The sequence below is a fragment of the Cenococcum geophilum genome, assembly GCF_001692895.1.
Source record: "Cenococcum geophilum 1.58 unplaced genomic scaffold K441scaffold_3, whole genome shotgun sequence".
Lineage (NCBI taxonomy): Eukaryota > Fungi > Ascomycota > Dothideomycetes > Gloniales > Gloniaceae > Cenococcum > Cenococcum geophilum.
In genome coordinates this window covers 2020314-2040463 of record NW_027137561.1, presented here as the reverse complement: position 1 = coordinate 2040463, position 20150 = coordinate 2020314, and the positions used below count along the sequence as shown (strand labels likewise).

The following is a 20150-nucleotide window of genomic DNA, read 5'->3' as shown; positions in this document are numbered from 1 at the left end:
CTCCTCAGCGTAACTGCTGATTCTCTGTCCTGGCTCTGTGGCCGTGACACTCGAACACGTCTGTATACCATCGTCCGGTCCATATTGCTCAGCGATCTTTGTCGAAGGCCTGAATAGTTGTGCGGTGTAGAAGTTGTATCGTTGGCGATCAGTTAGAAGAGATTAAGTAGTAGTTGTGCCAAAGAAAACTTAAGAGTTTGTGAATGGTTTTTTATGCTAGCTATCCAAATCCAACCGGCGCTGCATCGCAATTTATATAACGTTGCTCAATCTACTAGGCAGCTCCCAACATCGTAAAAGTTGTGGCTCGTTGCATGGGGTTCTCAACATGTGAGCTGAAATCCCAAAAATCAACTTCAGGCATCAAATTATGCATGGCATACAGCCCTATGACTCCAGCAAAACAGCGCGTGGTTGATAAGCCACAGGGAGCAGCATAACTAAGCCACCCTGTCTCTACAGATGCCCTCTCTGCTAGTACACTTACAGAATAACACAGCCCGTATATTTTGCAGGTGGCTCGCGTATTTTAAAAACATACTAGATGGGGCGTCTGTCCCGTGTGCTACCCCTTGTATATCACTGCCGCTACTCACGTACTCGGCGCAGACCGACTTGTTCGAGAAGACGGTCAGTCTGAGACAGAAGCTGCAACACTTCTAAGAAGCATTGCCACCTGCGTAAGTCACCGATTTTTGAATACGCTTGCCTACGCATAACAAGCGAGTGGTTCGCATAACACGTGCGATCAGCACCGCCAGTTAGACTAAACTGGTCACTAGAATTGCGCGGCCTCTAGAGAGAACTAGCCAATCAAGCGAAATACCACAGCGCGCAAATATATATTTGCGCAGGTGGCATTGCGACGCGTGAATGAGCAGTGCATCAACTGGGCACGTGATATCAGCTGTGCCTTGATGTGGTCAAGCGGGCCGAAAAGTACGGCACTACGCGTGGATCTTACCCTCAGCTGGCTCAGCAGTGATCCCTTTTAGCTAGCGTCGGAATGACAGCGGGCTGTCTTCCTTCTTGCTGGATCACGTCTGAGGCACCATGGTGCGTTTTATCAGATTCAGTTCAGAATCCGTTGATTTGGAGTGATTTTTCCTGCACAGCCTCAAAATTTAGGGGGTGTTCGGTTGCAGCTCCAGATTGAATCTGGAGGCTTCAGAATCGAGTTGATCTGGAGCCTCAATCTGATCTGGAAGTGTCTGTTCGGTCAATCTGGCGACTTTCTGGTCTGGAGTCCCTCCAGATCGGCAACCGCGTCAAATTCGCACGCTTTACCGTATATAGTAGTTGAACTTGAGCTCTTGGCGTCAGATCAATCTGGAGCTTTTTTCTCCAGATCAATCGTCAAGTCGAATCTGGAGCTCTGCGCCCGTCCGATTGCCCACCAATGCACCATACCCCCACCGCCACCGCCCTTACCGACGACGGTATTACTACAGCAGCTGCAGGCCCTATACGATGTCCTCTTCTTAATTCTTACTGTCGCCATTCAGATCCAACCGGGCAGAAGACATCGCTAATTTTAATCCTCATCCAAGGCCTTTTTATTAGAATGATCAACCGAACAGTCGGCTTTATTTCGGATTGCGTACAACCACCAGATTAAGCGCCACTAATTATCTACGAATTGACGCCGGTGAAAGCACGGATCAACGTCAGATTGAAAAAGCTCCAGATTGCAACCCCTTAATGTTCCTCTCATCACTCAAAGAACGCCAGAATTGCACGCTAAAAGAACACTAAAAATTAGCAACTTTACCATATGAAGCTTCTGAACTGAAGGTCTTGGCGTCAGTTCAATATGGAGGTCTGAGTTCCAGATTTCAGTTTCAGTTTCAATCTGAAGCCTCTAGATTGCACGCGCCCGTGCTTTTACAAAGCCACAAACGCGTATCAAAACGCGTCCTTTTCTGCCGGACTTTCAGTTCAGGTCTGATCTGAAGTTTTGCAACCGAACACTCCCTAAAACAGAATTGAAAAATGGGTTATTACACTTCAAGGGAGGCTGATATGGCTCCAGTTGTTACCACTTCGCGAGGTCCTCCGCACGATGTCTGGTTCACCACTCTCATAGTCCTAAAAAAGGGTCAAAAAGAATACAAACATACGACAGTTGGGATTCGCTAATGGTCACCCACTTAACTACTAGTCAACCGATTCGAGGCTTGAGTATGCGAGAGCGGACGGGATCGCCTGTTCTCCTCGATCTGTGATCGTATGTGACAGACTCAGAAGCTTCTTTGATACTTATACTAAAAATTTCCCTTATCCCACTAAATTACAGAAGAAGCTGCATTAGCAGCATACTCCCTGATAACATGCCTCGTCTTAAAAGTCTACCAGTACTCTTCATGAGAGAAGTTGGTCACCTTGGTAGCTGAAATCATAATAGATGAGCAAGCCAAGAGAGAGGGAAATGTAAGTACGTTGTTGGGATAGTTCGATGCACCAATAGTAATATTGTCGATCTAGGTCGGATTTTGATGATCACCCTGTTCCTGTTCTAGTTGCCTACACCTTATGACTCTATACTATTTCTATTACCTTTCCATTACCTATTAGCAATGTCGATCAAGTGGCAATGAGGTAACAGTTTCAAATCGACGTCAGTGTCGACGTCAGTCTTTAGAGCCTCTTGCAATAAGACAGAGTCATCATTCTTTCGATCGTTTGGTCTCCCGATCGACAAATATTATTGAACTATTAGCTAGTGGATAGTTGAACATTGGTGAGTGGAGTGTGGAAGAACTGAAGAACCCTAATAAAATCCTTCCAGACTATTGGCTGTGCGTTATTCCAACTCATGGCGTAAATTTAAGCCTCGTTAATGCTGATTCTGCTCGTTTTTCAGGCCATCTATGTGAATACAATTTTGAGGGCGTCTTTTATGAGGTATCGAACGGAACATGGTAGTACTAGCAATTAGTACCTTCTTTGTAAGGGAATCTAATTGACAACTTCGGATGGCATTAGTTATGGAGTTAGAAGAGCACTAAAAAGATCAAGTGTGGTGAGGGGGTATTAATACATGAGTGAGATTCTAATTGGTATTTCTATTCTATGACATAATTTACAAGTCAAAAAAGCGGCGTCCTTGCCGCGCAACCTATGTAAAACGCCTATTGATGCCATGCTACACATTTCAGTGCCCAGTATAACTAATACTACAGTGTTATAGAGTTATCCTCTTCCTAAATCCCAGTTTCGATCAAGCACGTGCTCAATGCATTGACATTTATCAATGCGGCGCAATCCTCTCGCTATGACATGGAATCATTCGAAGAAACTAGTGGATGGTTTTCGAACCATCTAAGAAGTGTTTGATATAAAACTAGCATCGTGCCGCTTTGTACGCTCGTCCATACGAAACGTGGTCCAACCCCCCGGAACCATCCACCAATACCTTCTGTTTTGTAGATTATTTTGAGGCCCGTGATCACGGAAGAGGTATCAAGAGTTGCCGCGGAATGATTTCGCAAGGCGGTAGAAGGAGATGACGTTGATATCAGCCGATTGTGTAGATGTGGAGGAGGCTTTCCTGGAGTCGGGGATGCAGATGTAGAGTGTTTTGACGGTGGGGTAGCTGAGGTTGTTGCAGGAGAAACTGGAGACGTTGCAGGGCCATAGTGAGATTTTGCGGTTGGCTCTGCCTTTAATGGAGGTGAGGTTGGGTTGTGTTGCGTCTGAATACGAGTTTTTACGACATCCAATGGGCAGGTAAGTACACCCGCCATTCCCCCAGCACTAGCAGCCGTCAATATTTCTAATTGTAGGCCAATCGTCTTTGAGCCAACGTAAGACTTTGCAAGCTTCTGCTCTTGTTCGTAAAACGCGAATTGGAGAGCAGAGAATGGGAGATCACGCCACAAGGTTGCTTTGTATCCATAGAGGAGGGCGGAAAAACCTTCCATTCTGACGATCATGCGAGCAGCGTGAATTGCAGATTTATAATTATAGCCGGAGTGGAAGTAGGGGTTGTTGTATCGACCTTGGAGTTGGAGACGGGTTTTGAGGACTTCGGATGGTACGTAAACCGGGGCGGCTGCGAGATCTGCAATAAGGCCTGGGAGAAATTAGGCATACAAAATATGCAAGAAAGGGTAAGAATTAATAAGGCAAACTTACCGGCAGTAAAATATGATATCGAGGGAGCAACACCAGATTCTATCAACTTTCTCTTGCTCCACTCATATGTTCCGAAGAAAATGACGGTCCCTGAGAATGAGCCTAGGAAAGCTGGTGCAACTCCGCCATATAATCCTCGTTTTATGCCTTCCTGCCGCCAGATAGTGTAATATGTCGAGCCCATGGAGGTGTACTTCGGCGGCATGTGCGGATCGCCCTGTTGCCTTGTTTTGACGGTGTCCAGGGAATGCATTAGCATGTCTCCAGTTGTTCCACCTATACCACCAGATAGCATTGCCTAGATAGCACCGTATCAGCCGTCAGACAGAACGCGCATCTCTGAATCAGAGACTTGTTGGCCCTCACATGGATATAGGGCGGTCTCGCTGCCTCCAAGTCTACCTCCTTCTCTCCCACCATTTTCTGCACGGTTCCAACATGCTCCATTGCGAGTGCGCCACCTTCCCGGCCATCATCCACGAACTGTTCTTTGGAGTCAGACGCAGTAAAGAAATTAGCCACTCGGGCTAGAACCATGGAGTCGCTAAGAGCGTATGCGGAAAGCCGCAGTCAGCGGATGGAGAAGAAGATATACGAGAGAGACAGAGAGCTCAATTAAGCAAAAAAAGATGCGCGAAGGGACAGAATTGAGGGTTGACAAGGACTGTTAAGTTTGGGGGAGGGTTCGTAATGAAGCGCATCGGTGTTTTTTCTTTGCGATAGCGATGGCGGATCGGAGGAAGCCGAAGATGGCCGATGAATGGATCAAAACTCAGTCTGAACCATCAGGATGGTGATCATGTATAGGAACAAGACGGATTCGCATATTTATTGTCTATACTCGTCTCTCCCTGCGCAGACAGCTTCATTCTCCATTCCCAAGCCGCTGCACGCTTTTCTCTCTTCGGATTTAGCGCCATACATATCACGTGGTTGACTCAGCGTAAACAACGGATTGCTTGCTTGTTGTTCTTCATCATCCGTCTGCTCCACAACCTTTCCGTCAATCTTCCCCACAACCAAAACAATTATTGCGCAACACATCTTATTGCTTCTTGATTTGTTAGAATCAATCGCTTGAGTTACGCGACCTAGAATACACTATTCTTTTATAATGTCTTCCTGGCTCCACAAGAAGCGCAAAGGCGAATTGATAGAGCTTGCTCAGCAGGCCGAACTTCCAGAGTTAGTATTGGCCTTGTATACAACAACGCGCAGCTATCTTAACAATTTTCCTAAAACAGTAGCGAGGGTCTTTTGAGAGGCGATCTCATTGTGGCTCTGGAGACACATCTCCAGAAAAATGAGACTACTTATGGAAAGCAAGCTGCCTTCAGCGACTTCTACAAACGTACTGGATCGCCTGTAAAGCGGGAACGCCCCTCTCCTAACGAGGCCAGCACCATTGCTGCCACCAAGCCCAGGAGGCGCCAGACGAGAGTTCTGGAAGGGAATGACTCGCTGTGAGTACCATTGTTTACATTTACGCGTTTTGCTTACACGCGCATATGCTAAATCGATACCCGCGCAGAGAGGAACCTACGCCAGAGAAAGCGCTCGTGACGCGTACTCCGGCCCGGCTTGTATCTAGAAATGCGTCACAGATAGATTTCCCAGCCTCGCCGGCGCAAATCGCGAACTTGGCTGAACAGCAATTGTCAGCTGCGCGATCGAAAGCGTACGAATTGTGGACGAAGACCTATATCGAGGAAGCTGTTGAGTTCCTGCGTGAGAACTTCAGCTCCGTGACAGCCGTTGAAGCCACGGTTCTTTTCATCGAGGCATTCGGACTACAGTATAATACTCTGCAATGGGCCCATCCGTTCGACACCCCACCGGTTGCTAGTTTAAGTCTTAACTCTCGTCAAGTTCACGTCCCAGATGCTCGGATTCTCTTGACTAGCGAGTTTTGGGCACCAGCAACTCTCTGGTCTCTGACGAGCTTTTTTATCCCTCTCCTCGTCTCTTACTTTTTCAACCTTACCCTGCGGTCCAATACCAGGCACAGATCCTTGAAGGGCATGTATGCTGCAGACCCGCTTACCTTCAATGTGGTCAAAGCTTTGATGACATACATTGTTTACCCTACCATGATAACCCCCGTCCAAGGCGGTATTGCGAAAGTCGTCTATCCAAAATGGGGACCCTTTGGCGCTGAGACTGTTTCCGCTATACGCAACAATATCCCTGGAGGATATCCTGGAATTATGATTGGGGCTGGTATTGGGATCCTTGCAAGCATATATGATGCAGCTTTGAAGAAATGAGAATCGCTCAACGCACTCAGAAAATGATTATCGTGAACAGATATGGAGATGAGGGATGAGTATGACGAGACGTGTTAAATAAGGGTGCATGGGTTCTTAATTCTATGGCTCCTCTGGGATTTGGATGGCTTTTTGCTACGGTTATTTTCTGGCATTCCTTGGGATGGATATGGTCAGGAAGACTGGATGGAGGGCCATAATGGCGTTGGAGGTGTTCTGCCAGATACCATCGTCTTGGGGAGGCTTGAAGATTCTGTTTGTCACATTGAATTTTTATCATGTTAGTTTCTTATACTGTGAATTCGCTGGTTTGTGTTGGTGACAAGAATTTTGACGTGAATTTATCCCACTCGCGAAATCTTGGCATTCCGCCCCACCAAATTCTTTGACTCTTATCACACTAAAGTTCACATAACCCTTCTACATCCTTGGCTACACTCAACTACCCGGAGATACCTCGACCTGTAGCCTTGCCATACACAACCCCCGCTTCGACGAAAGACCTTCATCCACAGACACATCACCATAACAAACGTTGAATATCACCGCCGCCACAATGTCACTCACGAACTGTCGGTTTTATGAGGAGAAGTATCCTGAGGTGGAGAGTTTTGTCATGGTCAATGTAAAGCAGGTCAGGCATCAAAACCCTCTTTCAGCATGACTGGACCTTACTGACTCGGACGATTTAGATCGCCGAGATGGGTGCATACGTAAAGCTGCTGGAGTACGATAACATTGACGGCATGATTCTTCTTAGTGAATTGTCGAGACGTCGGATAAGAAGTATCCAGAAGCTCATCAGAGTTGGGAGAAACGAAGTTGTAGTAGTTCTTAGGGTGGATAAAGACAAGGGTCAGTAGATCCAATATGTCCAGCTGCTAAAATGTGACGAATTCTAACACTTGCGATACTACAGGCTACATCGATCTTTCCAAACGTCGAGTATCTGTAGAAGATATTGTTAAGTGCGAGGAGCGCTATAACAAGTCTAAGATGGTTCACTCTATCATGCGCCATGTTGCCGAGAAGACAAATACTCCGATTGAGTCGCTATATCAGAGCATCGCGTGGCCACTAAACAAGAAATATGGACACTCAGTTGACGCTTTCAAGCTTTCCATCACAAATCCAGATGTCTGGAAAGAAGTCACTTTCCCTAGTGACATGGTCAAGGACGAACTACAATCTTACATTGGCAAACGGCTTACTCCCCAGCCCACCAAAGTGCGCGCAGACGTTGAAGTGACCTGTTTCGGCTATGATGGGATTGACGCAGTTAAAGATGCTCTTCGCTGCGCAGAGGCAAAAAACACGCAAGAAACACAAGTGAAGGTGAAGTTAGTGAGCCCGCCACTGTACGTTTTGACGAGCCAGTGCTTGGACAAAAGCGTTGGAATTCAGACGTTGGAGAGCGCGATCAAGGAGATCGATGAAAATATCACGAAGGCTGGTGGTAGCTGTGTGGTCAGGATGGCACCCAAGGCGGTCACGGAGGACGATGATGCCGAGCTAAAGGCATTGATGGAGAAGAGGGAGCGCGAGAACCAAGAAGTTAGCGGAGATGAGGACGAGAGCGCGAGTGATGAAGGAGGCGTTGTCGAGGCGGATGCGTAAGGCATTTCGGGATGAGACATGGTGTTAATGGATGGCAAAATTGGGAATAGATATGAATGTATACAAGAGAGCCAATCCGACTGCTTCATGAAACGATAAATGCGTGATCTGAGTGCCTCAAGTGCATCGTAGGGTCTTGAACCCTATCGGACGCACGTGCATTTTGGCACCAAATCCAGACATTTTGCGGGGAGGTTTGGCGATATCTGATACCTGATATCTGATTTGATGGTCAGGGTCCGTGGTACGACAGACAGGGGAGCGCCAACATCTCCGTCATCTGGCCCAGGTTTTTACAGCACGGTCCCCACTTCGACCAAGCTTGATAGCCAAGGGACCAACTTCTCAAATGGACCGCCAACCGCTTCCCCTCTTCTCTCCACCTAAATTACGTCGAGAGTCCAGAGGAATACACTTTTCCCTCTAAGAACTAGGTTATTCTTCTCGAGAATCATTATTGGAGCTTGAGTATAGCTCCACCATACAATGGTACAATGGAGCAAGCTCTTCAACATGGACGGTCATGACGCTCGTCACCGCCTTCACGATGAGACGCGTGCGCGTTAGTATTCTTTCTTTCAGATGCAGACTCTTTTAATACAGAAATTTCGCTGATTGTATTCATCCCAGTCCTCCCGACGCGTCGCGAAGTCGTTCCTTCCCCAATCCCCGCCGGGGAAGTCACGAAAGTCGCACTGCGTCTCAAATACCAGATTGAAACCGTGATTCCGTGTGAGCTGGACGAGTGGAAGATAACGAAAGCACACAGTAGCGTTGTCACACCCGCGGTCGTGAGGACGGCAAAAAGTGCGGGCGGAGAGGAGTACAAGGCGTGCGTGGTATACTGTTTGTTGGTCGTCAAGAAATGGTTCAAGAAACAGGCAATCTTGGAAATGTGGGATTCTGAACTGCATGATGTGCGGGCAGTTGCTTGCGAGGTAATCGCGAAGATGATGTGAGTTTGAACTGTGCTGTCGTAGGATTTGATGCACAATGCTAATATGCTCGTCGTCAGTATTGAGCAAGAAGAAGATATGTCCTATCTCCTCGAAGAGGTTCTTCTCAATCGCTACTCAATCGTTGTTAATGGCGAAGACACTCTTCCTGCAAACGCCATAGAGCGCGCCGTGGATCTTCATGCCCTTAGAGTCATCGCTTCCTCAGGCTATCAGAAATGCATATCCTATCTTTGGCGTGGATGGTTGGTCCAAGATGACGAGGACCCTTCCCGGTTCATAGATTACAAGGAGAAGACCAACCCAAACTATTGGGTTCATTTCGACCCGGATCGCATGCGTGCTCCAGTTTACCAAAACACGGTGCAAATTGCCGTGTCTCTGATTTACCTGGCACTATACACCGGAGCCATTAACACCATCAATCCTTCCGGCGACATTGATCCCATCGAAGGGCTTTTGTATATCTTTACTTTCGGCTTTGTGTGCGACGAGTTCTCGAAGTTCTGGAAAGTAGGTCGTTGCTACATCGGCTTCTGGAATGTCTTCAACAACACCCTTTACGCCTTACTCACGGTTTCGTTCGTTACGCGGATGATTGCTCTAGGTCACCCGATGGGGCATTCTACACGCGGAAAATTTAATATGCTTAGCTACAACTTCTTGGCATTTTCCGCACCTATGTTCTGGATGCGCTTGTTACTGTATCTCGATACCTTTCGCTTCTTTGGTGCTATGCTGGTCGTATTGAAAGTCCTGATGAAAGAATCACTCATTTTCTTTGCCCTTTTAATCGTGGTGTTAGTAGGTTTTCTGCAGGCATTTATCGGCATGGATCAGGCAGATAATGATCTGGAGGCTACTATGTTTATTGTACAGGCTATGTTGAACGCCATCATGCAGAGTCCAGATTTTGAAGGATTTGATCGATTTGCGGTAAGTCTTCAGATACTTTGTTTGCGCGCAATTTGTAGCAAGAGCTAACCTTTTGATATTGAGCAGCCGCCTTTTGGTTTGATTCTCTATTATATCTTTACATTTGTGGTTATGGTTATTCTCCTTAATATCTTGATTGCGCTCTATAACTCAGCATACGTGGACATCACTGATAATGCTATCGATGAATATATGGCATTGGTAAGTTTTCGTCTCTCGACATCAGACACGAGTCCATAACTAATTCGCAGTTCTCCGCGAAAACGATACAATTCGTTCGTGCGCCAGACGAGAACGTGTTCATAGCGCGTAAGTATCATCTGCCTCTTATTAGCCAAATTTCGTGGCTCGTGAAGTCTTTGGAAAACATCTACCCAACCTTTCCTGAATATACGTCTAATACATAGATCTAGCATTCAACCTCATCGAGCTCTTCTGTCTCGTCATCCCCTTCGAATGGTGGATGCCGCGCCGCCGCTACCAGCGACTGAACGACTACGTCATGGGCGTCATCTACTCCCCGCTCCTGCTCATCACCGCCTTCCTCGAGACTCGCCAAGCCCACAAGGTCCGGCATAATCGCCGCAGAGGAGAGGACGATGACGATACGGTCGAGGAGTGGGAGCAGTTGTCCGGCATGTGCGATTTTGAGGCCGAGGGCTGGACGAAGAAGGTCGAGCTGACTAAGCCGAATGTGGAGACTAATGCGGCAATTTTGGAGGTTAGGAAGTTGGCGGCGGAGATTAAGGAGCTGAAAGGACTCATTGAGAGCATGAAACGCGGAGATAGCTAGGGTTGATGGATGAGTAGTTGGCGTAGAGCGGGTAAGGGAGAACAGGTTAAGGAGAGTATCAGGGCTGGTTTATGAATGGGAGGCTTTGCAACGATTCCTGTCTGTCATGGCTAATGGATGACTTGCGATGAATTTAAATACGAAATTTATATATTTAAGATTGAAACCCCACAAGAGTCTGCTTGTTAAGGGGTCCCACAGGCTTGCAGAAATCACGCTGAGAAATGAGACCAGTTCAGCCGGCGTGGTCCAGTTATTGTAATCTTGTGATTCAGTGGGCATTAAGAAAAGCCACCATTCGCTTTAAAAGACTTTAGAGGTTTCCCCTGGTCCCTTTGCATTCGACTCAATATCCAACCTCCTCACTTTTCCTACCCCACCTTTTCCTTCTCCGTTATCCTAAAATCCTCATCGCCTATACAACGCTCAATTTCCGACTGGATCGCCAAAACCCAATGATCCCGCTCCGCGCGACTCCTCGCTCTAAACACGATACTACGTCCCGTCGTCCCCAGCTTCCCAACGCGCTTAATCTTTGTTCTTTTCCCCTCGTTGACGCCGACTTCGCCGCTGGGGGCTCCTTCGCTCTCGCTGCGGAACCAGCCCTTCTTCTGCCCATGCCACACCACGAACGTCGTCATGACGTCCTCGTCGGTGCTGGTCCAGCCGTCCTCGAGGTAGATCTTGGGCAGGGCATGGTGGCCCGGCTTGTTGGAATCGAAGGTCTGGTTCTGGTACAGCAGGTCATTTTCGGTGAGTAGACCCGAGTAGATGTAGCAGTCCTTCAGGCTGATGGAGGCGGTGCGCTCGTGGTGAATGTGCGCTCGCGTTTTGCCAGTGCGCTCGCGCAGCACGTCTTGGAATATGAGGAGTTGGCCGGTGGATAGGATCACGGAGCAGCGCGTGAAGGTGGTGTGGCGGCGGGGCTTGCGGTAGAGAGTGCCAGACATCTGTGTCGTGCACGGTTAGCTGAAGAATCAATTAGCAGAATATGGAAGATATGGTTTACGTGTATGGTCCGACAACAGGAAATGCCGCAAAGGTTATACAATTCTGGAGAAGCGTAGGATTGCGTAACCTCCCATTTACGCGCAAATTGGCCGACATAGGCTTCAGTTTCTTCGTCGATATTGAGTTTCTCAAGATTTTGGTGACGAACAGATTTATAGAGCCTGATATCACTAATGGTGCGGAGTTTCCAGTACTTGGCCAGTTGCCGGAGTCGTTTGATCCATTCCTTCTTTGTTTCCTTGTCATAGGCCTAACGAATGAGCGCCACGAAAGCAAGAAAGAAAGATGGAGCGCTATCACTTACTTGAAGACGAATTATCAATCCGTTCCGAAGTACCAGTTCAAATGTACGGTCATCATTAAACTCCTTAGTAGCACCGTCATCTCTGGTAGTGTCCTCAACCTCAGCATCAAAGTCAACATCCGACCCCGATTCGATATTGTCATCTGCTTGCGTTGCACCCCTTCGAACCTTCCGGACCTTGATCACGTCGCAAAGATTAATGTAGCCATCACAATTCAACAATATATCCGCTTTACGCTCCGCCTCGTCCTGGGCGTCTTGATCGTGGAGTCTTCTGCTCTGTGGTGTTCCAGAATGCTCAGCAGATAGCCACTCTATCTCGCCGTCTCTGACGGGATAAGGATTAACAGCGTAAATCAAAGGAATTTTATCTGCGATCTGGTGCGCAGTGGGGACTCTTGAGTTACCTGAAGAAGGCAATTTTGGTGGAGGAGGGGGGGTAGTATTTGCCGGCCTGGAAAAGACAAGGTACTGGTCGTGCGTGGAGAAATAAAGTCGTTTGAAAAATAACCGTCCTAGCTTTCTATCAGCACCTCGCTGCGAGGTCAGTCGTATCAGAAAACCTTCCACTGGTGCAGGTTCAGTCAACGTCTTCTTCTTCTTGCGGGTTATTGCTGTGGTGGGGTAATGCGATTTGGGACGCAACTCAAGCTCGTGCGATTTCATCATGGCAATCGTGCCATACATTTTCCGTTCATTGGCCCCATGGATCCACTCTAGACGGTCATATCTCTTCCAAGCCAGGCCGATACGCTCCCCTTTGCACCAAGCATCTAGAATGTCGCTCCATTCTTTAGAAGTGTCCAGCATAGACAGGCACCTTTTGATAAGATTACTCGCTACAGCTTCTTCTTCTTTCATCGTTCGAAGTATAGCTTCCTCTTCGCCATCTTCAGTTTCTTGGACTGCAATTTGTGACTGTTCTAATTTCTCAAATGGATCATCTATGCGAAGACTAACGCTCAGATCGGGAATGTTGATTTGAAGCTCGGACGCTCTACGCCAACCAAGGACATTCCGTAAAAAGGTGTACCACTCCACAGCATGGGACCCAGTCCGTGCTTGCATAATATAGATCCTTGTGCCACGGGACCTGGGTGTCCAGACCACTACCGATTTATCTAGAGCGGAGTATAGATTTACCTTGGCGATTTTACGGCCAAGTATGATTTCATGTTTCGCACTCTTGTTAGTATGAGCCTGCTCAATTGCTGGGATGACCTAATACACAGGAAATAATTAATAAGCTTCACACTAAATTTAATACTTCAGTTAATTTAAAGCACATACTCGGGTTTTGTACATCTGAAGAACTAAGTCGGCCTGCTCGGAGACATTTTGCCTACAAACAACCATATATTCTCGCCATTTATCAGTCGTTCTTGAATCAATCTTCTGATTGTTGTTCTCGTCGTAATCATCCGGCACGTCCTTAGCGGCGTCCACCCGAACAAGCATTCGCTCCATTTTAATTACTTGGCCGTCTCTGACTTTCTTCCTCCTCACACGTGTTGAGGCACGTTGAATAGTCATTTGCGCAGCTTTCGCTTTCAGCTGTAGCTCCGCAAGCTTGGAATCTTTCGGGATGTCGAAGTGGACAAGACCGCGAAGGGTAGACCTCGTTCGTGTAACTGCAAAGCCAGTATCTTCTCCTGTGGCATCTGCGGGTCCTGCTGGGTCCGCAGGACCGTTCTGTGACTGTCCTGTCACTCTGGATATGATTTCCTTTGTAGTGGCAGTCGCGCTTTGATCCACAACCGACTCCTTTTTAACCTTGTCAGCTTTACGAAGAAGTGGCGATGTAGAGGCAGTTTCTCTCAATGGGTCACTAGCTCTAGAACTTGCCATTGAAAAGTTGCCAGTTTCCGTGATTGATTCACTCCGTTTCCTAGGCGAATCTCTTCCATCTTCTCCCAATCTCTCTGTAACCTGTAGTCCACTTGATTTCCCATCAATCTCATCCTTCCTAGTCTGATCTGGACCATGATCTCCCGGTGATCCCTCAGAAGCCGTGACATATGAATGCGTGCTAGATTTACGCCGTGTTTCCGTCGATGCAGGCGTCTTCAAAACCTTGGGAGAAGGGGTACTCCGGCCGGTTGGTGGCGTATCCTCGTCTGGTTCCGACGGAGCATCCATAATCTCTGGCGAGTTCTCATACGAGACTATTTCATCGTCCGGATTAGAACCTCTAGGAATCGGCATTGCTGGCGGAGTTTTAGTGGTAGCTAGCGCTGACCCACTGCCTTCTGCTGATCCGCCTGCTTCCTCTTCATCTTCCACAGATAGATCATCAGGTTGTGGAAAGCTGTGACCGTATATTGCTGAGGTGCTGGGACCTTCTAGCCCGGTAAGACGTCGTTGGCGAGACTGCTTTGCACTGGCTGAGAAGGTGGCTGCTCGTGAGGAATAGTTGATGTGCAGATGGTGTTTGTACCAATCCCGGCGGTGGCTCTTCAGCCATCCTTCCTAATACACAAGTATTAGACGAAATCTTCGCGCATGTATATTTGGGGGGCGTAACGAACGGGTATCGGCCCTATGAATTCGCGCCGAGAGGTAAGGAAAAGGTGTTCGGGGGTAGCATGTTGCTGTCAGATGTCAGCAATTGATTCGTCAAATATCAAAGAGGCCGTACGAGTCTTTGTGCAGTGTATGAAGTGGGTGATAGGTGCAACAAGTGGAGCTGTTCATGCCATGAGCGGCACCGTCCCGTGGTTTCGGTCATTTGAAAGAGTGAGGGTTGAATCGGAGAAGGTAAAGCGGAGACAGGGACACGGCCTTAATGCGATTAAAGAATTAGGATATTAGAGGAGGATATAAACAGGAGCAAGTGAAATTACAGTGGAAGGGCAAAAAGGAAGGGAAGAAGAGTGAGGGCCAGGCAGGAAAGCAGGATGCGGAGGCCCGCTTTAACGGTCCATGCTTCCAATTTTTGATGCGCCTCGATCGTCATCGCCAAACAATCCCTGACGCGCGACCAAAGATCAGCCAAGCACTGACAAGCCCCCTAATTCAACTTCAACTCTGAACCTCTTCCATTATGAATAAAGAATAAATATATATTCTCCCTCATTAATTTCCATATTTTAAATCACTCTCCTCAAAACATAACAGCAAATACCCTCCTTATCTCTACTCGGTCCCAGTGGAGCTTCAACAAGATTGGTTGTTGTGGAATTCAAGCCTCGCAGCTGCATTAGCAGTATCGAGTGGGGGATCTGCCACATTTGCTTCTCCGGCCAATGGCTTCGGGGGCTAATTAACCCCACAGTGCGGTGAAAAACTCCAAAAGACTACTAAGTTTGATAGCGCAATTACCCGCAGCAATTTAGGCTGCCGATGATGGGCTTCTAAGTTTAATGCTCTAGTTTTCAGATAATTATCGATCTCAGTAAATTCCAAAAACCTACCTTGACCAGCTTTACGGTTGCCAGCCAACCATTTATAACGTTAAGCAATAATACTAGCAGAATTTATGTGAAGCCATTGATCACACACCTAATTCTACTCCATCGCAAAAATTAATAGAATCAGATCAGCTAGCTCTCTTCCACGCTTCTACTGCAATTCTCTCCATTTCCTCTCACACATCTACTCAATTCTCATCGTTGATACCTAAGTCCTGATTATCTAGCCTCTTCCAAACTGTCAATCCGCCAAAGAACACCGCCCTCAACCCAGCCAAAACCCCACGAAGCCCCATCGATTGCCCCTTCATTCACTCTATCGCAGCCGCGTTGGAAGCGACAATATCGATTGATTTTCTGGTCTAGGACTGAGTTTTGCCAGTAGGACCTTTTTGCTCAAGTATAGTAACGAATTCTAGTGTGGCAATGCCGTCGCAATGTAGTGGAACCGATTTTTCGTGTGTGGGTAGTTCGATAGCGCGCCAAAGATTGCGCAAGAGTATTTGCAGCGAAGTCATGCTAAACGGATGATATCCGCCATCAGAAAGCCCTATGGTCCTAAGTCAAAGTTGAGAGCGATGCTACCAATCCCTTTAGGTATAGTATACGTCATCATCATATCTTCTGCCTTTTATTTTTCTCCCAGAATTGAGCCGTCAACGGGCCAGTAGCCTTGAACACAGATGGGAAAACAACATACATATATCCAAGATCACGCCAGGGTGGATGGTTGCGAACGCGATCTTCCCCTCGCTGGCCCGGGCCATCAGATAGCTATGCACGACTCTCTTCATAGAGATGACAGGGGTTCGCGGTAGTGTCATTGCTCCGATTAGCACGCCGGTGGCAGCTGTGTCCGGTGCCCACTCGCTGGGTATGAAAAACTTCACACTGGCTTCGATAGCAGCATCAACTAATGCTAGCTGCAACTTGTCGAGACCAGAGCCCGACGCAAATTGAGTGACTATTGCAACGGCGTCTTGGCCACTAAGCGCGCCGACATGGGTAGAATATTGAGTCAAGTCAAATAGAGGCAGTGCGGACGGAAGGGGGGAGGAGGGATATGTAGAGAGCGGGCGGCGGAGCAAGACCGTGATATCGAACTGGGTAGTAGAAAATGTTTGAAGCAATGAGAGGCCGAGTTTGCTGGTCTGACAGTGAATCAGAACGATTAGGATCCCAGCGTGATAAGAACAGGAGAGCAGGACTAACACCGAGCCAAGCTACCCTCTTGATAGCCATGCTTACTGTTAAAATGTAGGAGTTGCAAGTTGCTGTTGACTACTCAGAAATACTCGGAAAGCCAGAAATTATAGGATTTTCTTGAATGTAACCTGGAAATGTTGACATGATCATCCGTATGGTAAGAATTACCCAACATTTTCCGCTGAGTCTAACCAACATTATTTCTGCTCAACAAATGCTAGGCCAATTCAGATGTCCTACAACTCGTGCAGTTAGTCCCCAGTAAAGTAAAGAGCGTAGTGATTACTATTCGACATATTCGGTCACCCGATCGCTAATCCTCCCCGAAAATCCCCACTATACTAGTCCATTATGGCTGGAAGTGTTAATAAACATAACAATCGGCTCCCAAACAAATAGGCAATCCTTTGTGAACCGATTCCTAAATTCATATTCCCTTTGTATGTCTTAATCTTTCTTCCGCACATTTCATCCTACCGCAGAGCCCTATCCCTCACTGAGCAAGCTAGTATCCTACATCGCATCGATCCAAGCAGGCATAATTGCAAATAAATGCAACATAGCAAAGTACACCGGCCCAACTACTTCATCCAGTCTATTCGTGAACCCACCCACGTTGTTCCCATACTATAGGCCACCACCACCACTTCTATCGTCAACATTAATACCAGCGCAAATGTTCCTCTAGATATTAGGTGGGATATCGGACCTGAGGTTGTTGCCGGCCCATGGTTAGCTGGGCCGCTTTGATAATGGCGATCATCATCACCGGCATTCTGATGAACTGAGTATACCGGTCGCCGATGAGGGCTTAGAGGGAAGGTACGCAGATACACCTAAGAACTAGATGACAGAGGGAAACGGTGGTAAAATAAAGGAGGACGAGTGGGAGAGTTGTTTGAGCTCTGGCGAAGATGACATTGTCATAGCTGATGCGCGTAGTCCTTCCTTGGCTGTGGGTTGAAGAGAACTGGAAAACCGCTGTTTGGTAAGACAAGGTTAAGTGTTAGCAAGCAACATACCAATTTCTACTCCACCAAGCAAATTCCAAACAAGACTTGGATGGACCACTCTGAACTGTCATGCGACGAAGATTGCGACGAAGAATAGATAACATCCAAGGGGTCAAGATACAGAGCCTCAGAAGTATAAAATATTTTGGTCTTTATACCTTCTATAATAACAACATAGAATAGCTATTCATGGAGTTATATCTTGGTTTGTTGTTTACCCGTGCCGTCCGTCTTGGCGAGGACTCTGTTGCCGACCAATTGGTGGCGAGCTGGGTTTTAGCCTGAATGGCGAATAGCTCGGGTCTTGGAAGGTGGGATGTTGACCTCCGCAGAATTCAACCCCACCAAGAATGGAGACGCCCCGTCTTCAAATGTTTAAGAATGGCTCTCTTTCGCGAGTATGAGAACTCTTGCTCAGTTCATTCCTCTTTTAATGGGCTGGAAGAGATCAAGCATGGATTCAGGAATTCTCAAGGTTGAAAGCAAGCTCATTGTTGGTGATGATGGAAAGCCGGTCATCCTTCGTAGTGCTGGTCTTGGAGGGTGGATGAAGTAAGTATATCTTATATAATAGAGAGCGTTGATACTTCATATGTTGACTCTTTAACAGCATGGAGAATGTTATCACTGGATACCCGGGAATGGAATCGTAGCACCGAGCGGCCATGTTAAGAACTTTGGGCAAAGAGAAATACGAGTTCTTCTTTGATAAGTGGCTTGAATACTCCTTCACTGAAGCAGATGCCAAGTTCTTTGCAAGTAAAGGGCTCAATTGCTTGCGCATACCATTTAATTACCGGCATTTCGAGGATGACATGAACCCAAGAGTCCTCAAGGAAGGAGGCTTCAAGCATCTCGATCGAGTGATTGAATTAGTGTGAATGCAAATCCTACACCCCAGGTAATCTCTCTGATAATCCTTAGTGCGCCAAAGAAAAGATTCATACGATCCTCGACATGCACACAGTTCCAGGCGGACAAAACCCCGATTGGCATTCCGATAATATTACTAATTACGCGGCTTTCTGGGACTATAAAGGTCATCAAGGTCGTACAATATGACTCTAGGAGCAAACTGCTACTAGATACAAGGATAATTCTTGGGTGGCTGGATATAATTCAATCAATGAGCCTTGCGATCCTGAACATTGGCGACTTCCGGCATTTTATGACAGACTAGAGCCGGCTCTCCGGAAGGTCGATCCAAACCACATCTTATGGCTCGATGGGAACATCTTCGCAATGCAATGGAGGTTTTTCAACAAGGCGTTACCAAACTTTGTTTATGCTTTGCATGATTATACTGCAAGTCTCCATGATGCATACTGCCCGAGCATGTCACTAACTGATTAGCTAGTCCTACGGATTCCCCAAAGGTGAAACCTTCACTGGCGCCGAAGAGCAAAAGAAACTCCTAAAACTCCAGTTCCTCGAAAAGGCTGAAATCAGGTACAAATTGAAACCCATCTAGAATGGCGATTTCGGACGTATATACGCCAATCCATCCTTGGACCAGAATGCCGAAGAAGTCAACGCTGCCTGCTATAACGTACTTGGCGCGCGGCTCAGTCTGTACAACAAATACAAAATCCATTAGAGTATTTGGCTGTACAACAATATCGGTATTCAAGGCATAATTCTTACAAACCCTAACAGCAAGTACATGCGCACTATTGCACCTTGGCTTGCCCGAAAGCGCGCCCTTCAGCTCGATGCGTGGGGTCGTCATCCATCGAAAGAAGTCGAGGCTGTCATCTACCCACTATGCGAGTACATTGACAATGTTTGCTCAATATCGAAATACCAGTATCCACCCAATTGGCCAACAGAGCGCCAGATCACGCGGATAATTAGTCAAATCTATATGAGTACTTGCGTGCAGGACGAGTTTGCTAGTATATTCAAGGATATGAGCCCCGAGGAGCCCGAGGAGTGCGCGCGGAGCTTTCGTTTTGATGAATGTGTGCAAAGGGAAGAATTGAATAAGGCGCTGGAAGAACATGCGGTGGTGGAGGAGATCGGACGGGATTTTGTGAGGCCGACGAATGACAGGCCGGATTTGGGAAATTTTGATTTTGCTCGAGAGCAAGGTGATTGAGGCACAGATAAGCATCTCCTTTCTAAAGCCCTCGTAGCAATTTTAGAAAAGCCGCCTGCTAAGAAATAGATGAACGGTGAAGTTAAAAGAGTGTCCCTGGTAATGGCATTTTATACAGAAGAGCTCAACCGAATCATCCGATAACATCTAAAATGTCCTCCAATTTCTTCAATACTCCATAAACAAAAAAAGAGCACTTACTTCCTGACCACCCTTCTCCGAAAGTCACCAAACAACGATGTTGCAGTATTTCCTCATAGTTGTTGAAACAAGCTCCACAACCCTCAAAGGCTCCTGCTACATTTGGTAAGGATTACAGCTCATTAGCTTGTCTCAAACCGCTCCATTGGTCTCTACAGTCCCAATTCAAGCAGAACTACTCTGAATCTATATATATCAAAC

The 20150-nt window shown here is 47.1% G+C and overlaps 7 protein-coding genes across 7 annotated transcripts; 5 read left to right on the top strand and 2 right to left on the bottom strand.

The window, feature by feature from the left end:
- Positions 1 to 3030: 3030 nt before the first annotated feature.
- Positions 3031 to 4815, bottom strand: K441DRAFT_651931 (mitochondrial carrier protein). The gene is made up of 3 exons (XM_067647283.1): positions 4504 to 4815; positions 4138 to 4435; positions 3031 to 4075 (listed from the first exon to the last, which is right to left on the bottom strand). Exons 1-3 carry the CDS (start codon positions 4672 to 4674, stop codon positions 3273 to 3275), a joined length of 1272 nt encoding a protein of 423 aa, XP_067509250.1. The 5' UTR covers positions 4675 to 4815; the 3' UTR covers positions 3031 to 3272.
- Positions 4816 to 4950: 135 nt separating this feature from the next.
- K441DRAFT_702573 (uncharacterized protein) lies at positions 4951 to 6750 on the top strand. The gene is made up of 3 exons (XM_067653410.1): positions 4951 to 5322; positions 5382 to 5600; positions 5669 to 6750. The coding sequence occupies exons 1-3, from the start codon at positions 5252 to 5254 to the stop codon at positions 6402 to 6404; spliced, it is 1026 nt and encodes a 341-aa protein (XP_067509249.1). The 5' UTR covers positions 4951 to 5251; the 3' UTR covers positions 6405 to 6750.
- An 89-nt stretch (positions 6751 to 6839) lies between these two features.
- K441DRAFT_601657 (uncharacterized protein) lies at positions 6840 to 8093 on the top strand. Its single transcript, XM_067645235.1, has 3 exons — positions 6840 to 7038; positions 7097 to 7259; positions 7324 to 8093. Exons 1-3 carry the CDS (start codon positions 6961 to 6963, stop codon positions 8019 to 8021), a joined length of 939 nt encoding a protein of 312 aa, XP_067509248.1. The 5' UTR covers positions 6840 to 6960; the 3' UTR covers positions 8022 to 8093.
- Positions 8094 to 8507: 414 nt separating this feature from the next.
- Positions 8508 to 10706, top strand: K441DRAFT_536676 (uncharacterized protein; the record flags this gene model as incomplete). Its single annotated transcript, XM_067642433.1, has 6 exons — positions 8508 to 8583; positions 8652 to 8976; positions 9037 to 9913; positions 9980 to 10114; positions 10165 to 10222; positions 10327 to 10706. The coding sequence occupies 6 exons, from the start codon at positions 8508 to 8510 to the stop codon at positions 10704 to 10706; spliced, it is 1851 nt and encodes a 616-aa protein (XP_067509247.1).
- A 371-nt stretch (positions 10707 to 11077) lies between these two features.
- K441DRAFT_536612 (uncharacterized protein) lies at positions 11078 to 14749 on the bottom strand (the record flags this gene model as incomplete). The annotated part of the gene is made up of 6 exons (XM_067642427.1): positions 11078 to 11656; positions 11716 to 11967; positions 12022 to 13242; positions 13312 to 14490; positions 14550 to 14612; positions 14660 to 14749. The coding sequence occupies 6 exons, from the start codon at positions 14747 to 14749 to the stop codon at positions 11078 to 11080; spliced, it is 3384 nt and encodes a 1127-aa protein (XP_067509246.1).
- A 3243-nt stretch (positions 14750 to 17992) lies between these two features.
- K441DRAFT_651924 (glycoside hydrolase family 5 protein) lies at positions 17993 to 18918 on the top strand. The gene is made up of 3 exons (XM_067647282.1): positions 17993 to 18202; positions 18261 to 18527; positions 18575 to 18918. The coding sequence occupies exons 2-3, from the start codon at positions 18316 to 18318 to the stop codon at positions 18828 to 18830; spliced, it is 468 nt and encodes a 155-aa protein (XP_067509245.1). The 5' UTR covers positions 17993 to 18202; positions 18261 to 18315; the 3' UTR covers positions 18831 to 18918.
- A 608-nt stretch (positions 18919 to 19526) lies between these two features.
- Positions 19527 to 19806, top strand: K441DRAFT_651923 (uncharacterized protein; the record flags this gene model as incomplete). Its single annotated transcript, XM_067647281.1, has 1 exon — positions 19527 to 19806. A coding segment is annotated over exon 1 (185 nt), but the record flags the coding sequence as incomplete, so codon positions are not given.
- Between the last annotated feature and the right edge of the window lie 344 nt (positions 19807 to 20150).